Genomic DNA, 12,364 nt, shown 5'->3' with positions numbered 1-12,364 from the left:
GAGCCACTAGATTGATACCTACCTTAAGACGACAACAGCAATAAAAACTTGGATTTATGCAGTGCTTTTAATGTAGAAAACCATCCCAAGGTATTTCATAGAAGCGAAATTAGACCAAAATCCCTTAGTTACCACGTTTGGCTTCATAGCTGTGTCTTTTTATTCTTTTTTAAAAAGACGACGACTTCAGGAGATTTAATTGCAGCGATCAGTTTGTGTCCATGTGGATAAACTTTAAAAGTTAGATAGGTTAGGGAGAACCAGGGAACATGGATATAAACTATGAGCATAGAAGGTGGATAGATGTTGAGACTTTTCTTTTCGCACAGTCATTCACCGTTGGAACAACTTGCTGGCTTGTGCAGTGAGTGGATTTACTGCAGGTTTTCAGAAGGGAGCTGGGCCAGTTCCTGGCTGTGTCTGATCTTACTGTGTGCAAATGGTAGGTGGGGTATTGGACAATGTGCCTCATGGTCACTGTGGTCTCCTGGAACTGTGGGGGGGTGGTGGAGAAGAAATGCTTGGATTTTTTTCCCCTGAATTTTCCTGGGGGTAATTTTTTTTTTAAAATGCTCTCCCAGGTGGTTGCTTGGCTGTTCGGGATCATGATGCTAAGTTGCAACATGACTGTATGGGACAGGCTCAGTGGGTCAGCTGGTCTTTGTCTGTGCATTTTTGAATGCTGGTAGAACTTTTTTTGTTCTTATGAAAAGGAATCTTTCAACTTTAACTTAAGAGCTTGGTTTTACAATTCAGTAAGAAAAATTGGATGTAACTAGAATTTATTCTAGTAATCAATCACTGCAATTTCAGAGGGGACTGAAGGTTCATGCCTTCACAGCTTCCCTTGTTAAAATGAGGCTTTTTGGCATCCAACCAATAAAACTGAAATATTTGAACCCTTAACCAGCTTTGCATGGGCTCTACAGCCTGGCTAAGGCAGTTAGAATCATTGGACATTTGTAGCTAGCAATAAATAACCGAGAGTGTAATTAATCTTGTGTCTGATCACTGCTCTGCCAGACTCTTTAATTGCTGCCCTAGGGCAGTTTTTTTTTCACTTAGATGGAAAACTAGTTGATTCTCGGGCGTAGTGTGATGGGATCTGACTGCTGTCATTTTGGATGAAGTGCTTGAGAGGAGGTGCAGAAAGAAGCTGCTCAGTTTGAGACAAATTGTGCGTGACATCCTTGCGATGATGCTGCTGATAGAAAGCAGGCACTCGTGTCATCAAGTGTTGAGGCGTTTCAAATGCTTGGGCAATAATGGGTTGAAATTATTTTGCAGCTTTCATAATCAAAGTACAGAAGTGTTTACATGTTGTTGAAAGATTTACCAGTATTGGAGCTAGTAGTGACCTGAGCGATTTTAGCCCAGTTTAACCTACTGTTGAATCTTGTTAATTGCTAGAAAAATCATGCATTTCAATCAGAACTTTTGTGTGGTGTAGGCAAAGCATTATCCCACAATCGATGTTATGGCGTTTTCATTGACTATCATGGAGAATTTGGAAGAAAAGTATTTGGCCTTGTTTACAATTTGACTTCAGAGAATTGAGTGCCCGAGTTCCATTTACAGCGCCAGGTTCCATATATGCCCTGATGACCCGCAGCTCTACCTCAGCACTATCTCTCGACCCCTCCACGACCTCTGTGTTTCTAGTCTGACACCAGTCCTGGATGAGCTGAAATTTTCTCCAATTAAACATCAGGAAGACCAAAACCATTGGGCTGGCAATTGCTTTTAAAATAACAGTTTGCCGACCAGTGCTCACTGTTAATAAAAGCGAAATGAAAGAGCAAGTTCCGGCTACTGCACATGTGCAGTCAAAGGCGGAAATTTGGAACTTGCTCTTCCTGATTCTCCGGTGATATGAGAGCTCCATGGATTGACAGCTCGCCGGCGGGCTCTCCATTGAAATCAATGGAGGAGCATAAACTTGCTGCCGGAATGCGGAAAGTACCCACTAAAATAGACTGAAAAAAAGGTAGGCTCAAATATATCAGGTCTAAACTGAATTTTGATAGTGTGGCGAGTCTTAATGACAGCCAAACAACCTCTCTGGCACTGAAAATTAAATTTTAAAAAAAGTGTCGTCTCATTCATTGCTTTTTTAATAGTTGTTGTACATTTAAAAAAAGTAATTTAATGTTTTTTTACTTTTTCTTTCTGTCTCTCTAATCTGTCTTTTAATTCGGTATTTCTTACCCTCTGTTGCACTGTCTCTAACTGTTGTTACAATGATTTTGCTGTTCTAGCTTTCACTTCAAGGTTTGACTCTTTGCGGCTTGTCAATGATGCTGCAATCTGATTGGTCAAGGGGAGAGAGCACTCCTCTCGTTGGCCACATCGGTCCTAGGTTCAAGGGAATTAATGTTGGACTCTTCTCAAGTTTGCATTAGAGAAAGTTCCCACACTAAAGACAGCAGATACAATATGGGTAAGTTAGTATGTAAGGAGAAGATAGCGCGGGTCGCTCGCCGCTCACAGCAATTTCTGACCCACCATTTTCGGTCCCCATTACAAATTCCACTCCCTGGCCACTGTCTCGGGCTGAACCAGACTGTTCGTTATATCGGCGTGTTATTTGAACCTGAGCTGAGTTTCCAACCTCATATCCTCTCCATCACACAGACCGCCTACTTCGACCTCCATAACATTGCCTATCTTTGCCCCTGCCTCAGCCCACCTGCTGCTGAAATCCTCATCCAAGCTTTTGTTACCTTCAGACTCTATTATTCCATTGCACTCCTGGTCAGCCTCCCATCTTCCACCCTGCACAAACTTGAGCTCATCCAGAACTCTGCTGCCCGCATCCTAACTCATACCAAGTCCAGTTTGCCCATCATCCCTGTGCTCACCAACCGACAGTGGCTCCCAGTCCACCAATGCCTCGATTTTAAAATTCTGATTCTCGCGTTGAAATCCCTCCATTACCTCTTCCAGCCTTACAACCCTGCGAAAACTCTGCATTTCTCCAATTCTGGGCACTTGTGCACCTCCACCATTGGCGGGTGTGCCTTCAGCCGTCTGGGCCCTAAGCTCTGGAATTCTCTCCGTAAACCTCTCCGCCTCTCCACCTCTCCCTTCCTTTGACAGTCCTGAAAACCTACCTCTTTGACCAAGCTATTGACCACCTGTCGTAATGTCTCCTTCTTCGGCTCGGTGCTCCTGTGAAGTACCTTGGACGGTTTACCACGTGAAAGGCACGATATAAATGCAAGTTCAATGAAGCAACAATGAAGGAATGGCGAATATATGCCCAAGTCAGGATAATGTGTGCCTTGGAGGGGAACTTAAGACATGATGGTGTTTCCATGCACCTGCTGCCGTTGGTGGCGGAAGTCACAGGTTGGGAGGTATTGAAGAAGCCTTAACGAGTTGCTGCAGTACATTCAATAGATTGTATACACTGCAGCCACAGAATGCAGATGGTGGAGGGGTTGTATGTTTAGACTAGTGGATGAGGTGCCAATCAAGCGGACTGCTTTTTTTTTTGTGTCGTTGTTGCAACTGCACCCATCCAGGCAAGTGGACAATATTCCATCACACTCTGGACTTGTGCGTTGTGTGTGATTGAGAGACTTTGGTGAGTCAGGAGGTGAGCCACAATCCGCAGAATACCCAGCCTTTGATCTGCTCTAGTAGCCATGGCATTTATGGTCTGATCCAGTTAAGTTTCTGGTCAGTGGTGACCTCCAGGATGTTATAGAAACATAGAAAATAGGAGCAGGAGTAGGCCATTCGGACCTTCGAGCCTGCTCCGCCATTCAATATGATCATGGCGATCCTCTATCTCAATACCATATTCACGCTCTTTCCCCATACCCTTTGATGCCTTTTGTGTCTAGAAGAAGTAGGGAACTGGTAGGAGTTGCACAGGCCTGATTGAAGAACTATGCGGGTCCCATCTAGGGATATTGTTGGATGACAAGAAAGCTTTTAATGTGTTGTAACGCAGTGTTGTAAGGACTTTGAAATAACCAAACCAACTTGGCACTGTTTCGATTCAATAGTAACCCTGCTCAACCTATTGACGGAAAGGAAGGCATATGGTGGCATTTTCCAAGAAAGAAATGTTTTGGTGAAATATGTTAGACAAAAACAAAATTTCTGATTCTGGCACAGAGATAGGTCTTGCCTCAGAAGTTCCATGGCTCGGCTAGTAGAAGCAATAAAGATTACTCATTTGGTTTAATTTGCAATATGAGGAGTGACTCAACTTAAACAAAAGGATGTGGTTCTGCCCAATTTAATAATACCTGTTAACCACCCAAAACAAAACTGGTAATTGAATGGTGGCAGGAATCTTGCGTAGCCTGAAGAGAGCTGGATTGAGCAATGATCATCTAGCTCGGCTACAAAATATGCTTGTAATGTGACATTGCAATTAAACTGGTACTGAGGCCACATCATTAGAACTCTGGAAGGATTTGTAAAATTTTCACTCACTGGACTTCATATTGATATAAAGTGCAAAAAAAATAGAAATTAGCAAATACTTTCCACCTGTCCTTGCAACCTGCCTCTCTCTGAAATGTGGGCTATGAATTTTATTAATTCAAATTGCACTCTTCAAGTAATGATGGTTTCGTGTATTTTTCTGTCCAGATTTTGGCATCAAACAAAATTCCATTTTCTAAAGTTATTTTCCCATCTGCCCAAGTCTAAACATGAATAAGAAAATCCACGAAAAAGATGAGAATTTACTATGGATTGTGCGTCATTGAATTCCTTAGTTTTCCATTGACTATATTTCACTGATAGGGAGTTTCTTTACTTGAGTTGATGTATACTGAAGCTCACCTGTGAAACTCATGCAAATGGCAACACCAGCAGATGTTCTGGGAAGCACAATATCAGTGTGCAAATACAGAGGCAATAGGTACTCGGTACAGATACTGCACTCATTGTTTGGCCCACACCATGTACATGGTTGCTAAGCGTGACAAAGTGAGCTATCAGCTGATGGGCATGAAATCTAATCCATTTAAAGGTGAGGTTTAAACACATTTGAGATCAGTTTATATCTGTGCTGACAAGGTGTAAAATTTCCTTCCTGCAAATTGAAGGTCTCTGAGTTGAGGTGAGTTAAGCTAAGCTATCATTTTAGTGTGTCTGTTACATTGATATAGTGTCACGGAGACATAGGAATTGCAGGTTGCTTCTGCCAGTAGCTTTGGCATCTTCCATATTTGCAGTAATAATGGATTGCTCTGGTTCACTGTGTTTTTACCTTTTGGGATCTATTTCGAATCCACATCAAACTGATGGAATGAAAGATAAATATCCCCTTCCACAGTCAACAGCAACTGTCTTTATTCTGAGAGCTAATCCTGTCAAAAAAACATTACGCAATAAACTCTAACGAGGTAGTGATGGGCTGTGGTGGATATTTCTCCTCATGCTTAACATTAAGGACCACTTCCATAAGCAAGAACTTACTCTCTGAGCCCATGTGTGATATTATACACATAATATCTGGTGATGTAGTGCTGCCTGGGGTCAACAGGACACTCTTGTTACTATGATTTGCTTACAGGGTATGACACAAACCGCCCTGTGTCCTCCTAACTTTCAGATAACTGAACAAGGATCAGTGTGTCAGGTCATGTGGCTTCGGCTATAATCTACAAATCAAGTTTATTAAAAATTAAAACTTGACAGATGTGAAAGATCAACATAGCAGATTCCACTATGTTGAAGCATTTTAACTTGCAACATCTATAATAGAAAATGTACACTTTAGGTTGAGCTTTCACCTTTTTACTTCTGTATCAGTAGAACAACAAGCAGCCATTGCCAATTGGATAATTGACTCTGCCTGAGGAGGGAGCTGTCAGTTAACCACTTTCCCATAGAAAGCCTATGGGACAGTATCTGCCGTGCGAACTTCAGATGAAGTGTTGCAGGCAATTGAGATCACTCACCAATCAAAAGGTCTAATGGCACTTGGCAGGTTTCTTGCAGAGCATATCTGATTGACAACCCAGCCTTTGAGAATGATAATATACATGTAACGTCCGGACCTGTAATATCCTGCCATAGGCCTGGAATGATTCAATAAACACTCAAACCCTTTGGGGGTGACTGCCTGTATGCACCAACCTGGACAAACGGCATACAAGGCCTCTGTGGTATTTCCAGGCATACGTGTCAGTGTGAATTCCCAACTAATGCAGAGAGAAACCAAGTCTGCAGTCATGGACTTCCAAGTGGTAACCTCACAAGTAATAAAAAATATATAATTGCTGATCTGTCACAGTGGATAGAATTGAAATAGCAAGCAAGAAAGAACTTGAATTTATATAGCACCTTTCATGACTCAATGCCCCAAAGTGCTTCGCAGACAATGAAGTACTTTTGAGTGGTGGTGGTGTTGTAATGTAGAGAAACATGGCAGCCAGTTTGCGGACACCATTGACCAAAAAGAGCAATGAGATTAATTGACCAGAAAATCTATTTTAATGATTTAGGTTGAGGGACAAATGTTGGCTAGGATAGCGGGAGAAATCACTTGCTCTTTGAGAAGTGCCTTGGGATTGTTTACATCTCCGAGAGGGCAGATGGGACCTTGGTTTAACGTCTCTTGGCATCTGCAACAGTGCAGCATTTCTTCAGTACTTCACTGAAGTGTCAGTCTAGATTATGTGCTTCAGTTTCTGGAGTAGGGCCTGAACCAACAACCTTCTGACTCTAAGGCAAGAATGCTACCAGTGAGCCAAGGTCAACATGAGAAATTGGATTGACTCTCGAAATATCGCTTTTATACATGTTAATCTGTTCAGTTGCAGAAATCACTGCAGGACACTGCTTTGTTTTTTTGTGAGTAACAGAAAATTCATGCCTATTTTCTGTTTTAATTTCTCCAATTGTTGTAAGTTGTAGTTTTAGCCACTAATACCACATTTGAAATTGCTGTTAACACTTATTTTGTCAAATACCTCAAGTTAACTTATAGTTGAGAAAAAATAGACTTATAATAGTCGTAGCCTTGTATTTATTTATCACTCCATTTTTTTCCCTTGCTAATGTTGGGATATAGTTCCTTGGGTGGAAGAAGCTGTCTGTTCCTCAGCAGAAGACTTTTCTTTGTATTTTACCCGAGACAGTAAGTGTCGGGGAGGAGGAAGCGTCATAGCCATGTCTGATTCTGCTCTCATCTGATATCTAAATGTGAACTTTTCAGTATGGGGCACTGGACAGCGAAACCCTGGCTAATTTTCCTCTCCTCCCCTGCCCAAGCCCATTGAAGACCAATTGCATCACCTTCAGTGTTGCTATGACTGAGATCAGTTCACTCAACACAGACTGTTGATCAAACACATGACAGTCCTGGTGTGTATGGCTCACTGCCACAGTGGGCATTGCAATGACCAACTGAGCTATCAGGAGCAGCACAGCTGTGCAGCATTATTTGACACTGCCTGATTGGACATATTGCAGGCTAAATTACTAGCAAATTACTATTTTTTTTTCAACCAGATGGTTGCATGACCAGAGATGTTTGTTCAACCTATTGAACTTTGAATGGAATAGAGTTGAAATCCCCTGAAGCAAATGGCATGTGTAGATTGAAGTGAAAATTCTCTGTTCCCTCAGGCTGTTCAGTTTGGGTAATTTTTCATCTTGGAAATTTCATGTTTTTTATTTAACATCTTCACACTTCATCATTTCCACTCGTTACTTTATAGTTGGTGTTGACAGCCCTAATGTGTTTTTAAGGCATGTTTCAGTGATACTCCACAAAAACATGAGAGAATGCTTCTCTCAACAAATTAATTTATGATGTGATTTCTTCCAGGATTTGTGCGATTTCTCTCGTATTCATCTGGTGTAATTATGATCACTCCTGCCTTTGAATTAAGTCAAATACCTAATTTCCTCACCATCATAATCCATGTCCCATATGCAAAAATTAATGAAGTTGACCTGTACATTGATGGAGTGGATTTCAAATTTTACGCCAAACCATACTTCTTAAGGCAAGTACTATAGCAATGGGATTTGGAGTTCTTGGTTTTAATTGTCCCAATTCTGCTGTTAATTTTTTTTATGGTATAATTTTTATTACGGTACGTGGACCAAACCTATTTGTCACTGTTTCCTAATGTGTTAACACACTGTTTTGGCATTATAACCTCGAGCATCTGCTCTCCCTTTCTGAAAACAGATTGACTCTTCCAGGAAAGATAGTGGAGGATGGCAGAGAAAAGGCTTCTTACGATGCTGATGCAGGTATGGATGTTAAAGATATCACTTGCATTGACTTCAGTCTTTGGTAAAATGTTTTCAAGTCATTGTAAGGAGCAAAATGTGATGCTGGAATAATAAACTGTTATACTATCATTCATATTGCTTTGAGTATTTTTAAACCAGCCCAGATGTACTCTGTGTCTTCATGACATAAAATATATTTTCAGCTTTCTTGTTGAACTTTTCCAGGATTTAACTAACTAAGCTGTTGATGCTTTAACTGTGATAATTGTATACATTTATTATATCTATAGTGGAGTTTTCTTTCCAATTCATAGGCTATATTTCTTTTCTGTGTGGACTGTATTTTTGTCCCCAAGGTTGCCTTGGGTAAAGCATCATTTTCCTACTTTATACCAAACGACGACATTAGCCACTTGGCTTTTTGGTAGTGATAGACAAAATGATTAAAACAAAGGTAAACTCCAATGACTAAGTATTTATCAATGGAAAGAGATTGGAATGGAGTTTGGTGTCTTTTAATGTTCGGTGTTTTCAGTTTCTTCAGAACAGTGGCTTATGGCCATTTTGCTTCTGTACATTTCCTTAAAAGTAGCCGATCCTTCTAAAGAGACTTATTATGCTAACACCAACATACTGAGTGTACATAGTCCAAAGGGATCTTTTTGCCCTGTCGTTGCAGCATTTCTGTTGGGAGTTTTAGCTGCAGCAAATGGATTAATGTAGCTCAAATCCTGAAATAGGATTTTTAAATAAAACTGCAGAAAATAAGTAAGCCTGTTCATGGAGTTGCTGGGTTAAGTACTGAGCACTGATAGTTACTGCTTGCTCCTTTTAATAATCCAGACAGAAATGACTCCAATCTGTTGTCTCCGCCTTCTGGCACAGTTGGGAAATGAGCAATTTGTTGGCCTGTTTTTCTGGCACATATTCTCTCTCAGCCTTTATTAATTTCCTACAGCTGGTGTCAGAGTGAAGGAGAAAATGAGAAATGACAGTTAATATTAATAATGCTCATCCAAAAGAAAATGACTGCAACTTTATCTTATTTTCTGTGCTGTTAGCCCTTGCATGTTTTCAGTGAGATTTACAAATTAGTGCATTGTGTTTTCTCTCTCCGTGTTGACTTTAAGGGTCCCTGTGTGAAGTGAATTTGTGTACTTTGAACTCTGTTGCGAGTGGTGCAAGTCCACAGCGCATAACTAATTGGGTACCAATTATCACTATCTTGGTAACCTCACTGAGAGGCCACAAGACTGGCATGAGAGATGGAAGTGTTGTACCCACCTCTTCGACCAAGCATGTGTCACCCCTCCTAATGTCTCCAATTTTGGCGTTGATTCCATTTTTTCCTGACAACTTTGTGGAGCACCTTTTTGTGAGATGTTTTTCCACCTTAGAACCACTGTGTACATGCTAGTTGTTGATGCAATCAGTAATGATCTTCATAGAGCTGTTAATAAAGCAATTTGTTGCTCCCAAGTTGGAGGTATTCAATATTTATACAGGATACAAAGAGGAAAGAAAAAGAGCATGCATTTATTTTGCGAATTTTGTGTCCTCAAGATGCCTCAAAACACTTCACAACCAATCAATTATGTTTGAAATATGTTGTTTTGTGGGCAAATGTAGCAGCCAATATGCATACAGCAAAGAGGTTGAATCTGCCTTGGTGGTATTGGTTAAGGAACAAATATTGGTCAGAGCATCAGGGGAACTCCTTGCTCCTCTTCTAAAGTGGGCCATGGGATGTTTTTTGTGCACCTGAACAAACAGACGGGTTTAATGTCTCATCTGAAAGACCGCACCTCTGACAATGCAGCACTTTCTCAGTATTGCACCGAAGTGTCAGCCTGGACTCCGTGCTCAGGACCTGGAATGGGGCCTGAAGCCACTACCTTGTGACTCTGAAGATGAGTGTGCCATCACTGAGCCAAGCTGACACTACAGATAGGAATAAGTGTTCCATTCTCTATTATGACATCCCTCACTTAAATGGCAACTTAAAAACAAAACTGTTAAGGCAAGGCCAGCATCCAATTAGAAATACTTAACTGTAATGAGATCTGAATTTTTTGTTTGAGAAATGATCTTGTTTTGATTCACAGCTTTGGTCAATCCATAAGATAGATATTGTGCAGTGTTCTACCCACTTGAATGTTTTAGCTTTTGTAGGTACAAATCAAAGTCGTTATTGGTGAAAACTAAGACACTTATATTTTTTTTAAAAACAATTGTGCCTACAGTTCAAAATATTAAACATTTACAATCGAGACCTTGTAAAATTAGAAACGAGAGGCATGGGGGAAATTTTCCGTCATTGGCAACATGCAACAAAATTGTAAATGCATTCTTTGTATATATGTGTACGATTTCACGGTAAATAGCCAGTAGCGCAAATCTCTCTTTCGCTCCCCCTTCCCCCATGTTTTTTTTCCCCATCATATTAAATTCCTCTCTGAACACACAGCTTTTGTTGTATTGGCATTTGGAGTGCACGAGTGTGATTTTGTGCTGCCGTTTCTCTTGAGAAACAGATATGTATTTATCATGAGACAATGTGAACTATGTACACCCTCCATGTTAATCTATATAGTTTTACTGCATGTTTGGCTAGCATTTTAATTGTGCTGATATCAAAAGGACAATGCAACAATCTTGTGGGCTGGCATAAGTGTATTGGTGCTGCTCTTGTGAAGCTTATTTTACAACATATATTTCAAAAAAAAATTTAAAATCTATGGCTGCTCCTTGTGCTGCTATTAAATTTCTAAGGATTGGAAAAAATCCTGTCAGCCCTTTTCAATTAGTAGAATTTTCACTGGCAGTCAAAGGACAGTTAGCAATGATGTGTGATTGCATACACAGAGGTGGAGTGCTGCAGTTTTGCACAAAACAGTCATATAAGCAGGCAGTATAACCAGCTACATCACTTAAAAATTAAACTTCACCATTTGAAAGGCTCTATATCACCAAGTCTTTCACATCATCAAAACGTGCTTCTTGGCAACTGTGTGTATGTGGTGTAATATGACTTAACATTCACGGGGTAAATGAATTTTTAAAATAATTAGAGCTCAGATGGAACCTGGGGTGCAACTTGAGAACACAGACAGGTTCTTAGATCGGTACATGACTCAGGATGTGGTAGCTTTGTCCAAATTATGTTTGGCTGAAACCGAAATAGATATGGAAGAAAAATAAAAGTAAAATACTGCTGGAAATGTGATATTAGATACATTGAGATTTGAATTTTTTTTGAGGGTAGCAGAGGATTTTCAGATTTGTTCTTGTTCATTTTTAACAGGACGTTTGAGGTTATACAGATTGAAATCTTCAAAATGCAAATAGCATATATAATAACTTCAATCTGTTAAAACCTTGTACTTGCAACCAGATACTTTCTATACACTACAGAAACAACACAAAGGGTTAATAATCTGAAAGTACACGTTTTAAATTACTGTGTGATGGTCAGAAATGACTATCTTTTGCTTGTTGAATGCAGCTATTGAAGAGCATGTGCAAATACTGCTAAACTCAAAAAGAAATCATGCGTTCTTTTGTCTTAGTCCATTATCACTTCTGTCATTTAACCATCTCCTGTTCTCCATCTAATCACTTTATAGGTCATTATTTTTCTTGTGAATATGATCTCACTGCAAATGACACTGAGGCAGTGGTGGTAAATTGAATGCCTTGGTTACCATGCACTGGTAATTTTTGTTGGATTATTTGATGCCAAAAACTACTATCCCTTGTTCATACTAAGTTAACTTCTGTGTGTTTGGTCTACAGGAATTTTTACAATAAAGGTTCCTAAAGAGACTCCTGCGGAATATTTTGAGGGGTTGGATATGCTGACTGCACTTCTGGCGCCAAAGGGTTCAAGATCTGCAAAGCCACTGCTGGAAGAGATGGGTATGTTTCATTTTTGCAGTCCAAAATGTGCCTCCCTCTCCCCATTTGTTTCCTTAAAGCAGTTATAAAAGCTGTTTGAGCATCTGAATGAGGACGGTCCACTGATATTATTGGATGGTTAGGGGTGGTGGGTGGTTTTTGAAGTATCCTTTTTCAGTTTCCCAGCCTCAGAAGCAGAATCGAAAAAGGCTTTGCTTCAGAGACAGTCAATAGGTAAAAAATGTAA

General features: G+C 40.2%; 1 protein-coding gene across 2 annotated transcripts in view; it reads left to right on the top strand.

Annotated features, from left to right (window-relative positions):
• Nucleotides 1-12,364, top strand: part of shq1 (SHQ1, H/ACA ribonucleoprotein assembly factor) — a 130,121-nt gene that overhangs the window by 27,210 nt on the left and 90,547 nt on the right. For both annotated transcript variants that reach the window (XM_067998907.1, XM_067998906.1), the window contains exons 2-4: nt 7,805-7,985; nt 8,174-8,238; nt 12,016-12,138. In XM_067998907.1, the coding sequence (XP_067855008.1) occupies nt 7,843-7,985; nt 8,174-8,238; nt 12,016-12,138 (331 nt within the window). In that variant the 5' untranslated portion in view covers nt 7,805-7,842. The remainder of the gene's footprint in view (nt 1-7,804; nt 7,986-8,173; nt 8,239-12,015; nt 12,139-12,364) is intronic.

The sequence above is a fragment of the Heptranchias perlo genome, chromosome 17 (genome assembly GCF_035084215.1).
Source record: "Heptranchias perlo isolate sHepPer1 chromosome 17, sHepPer1.hap1, whole genome shotgun sequence".
NCBI classification, from domain to species: Eukaryota; Metazoa; Chordata; class Chondrichthyes; order Hexanchiformes; family Hexanchidae; genus Heptranchias; species Heptranchias perlo.
Note: the sequence above shows the minus strand (reverse complement) of the source record. Positions and strands in the feature narration are given on the sequence as shown.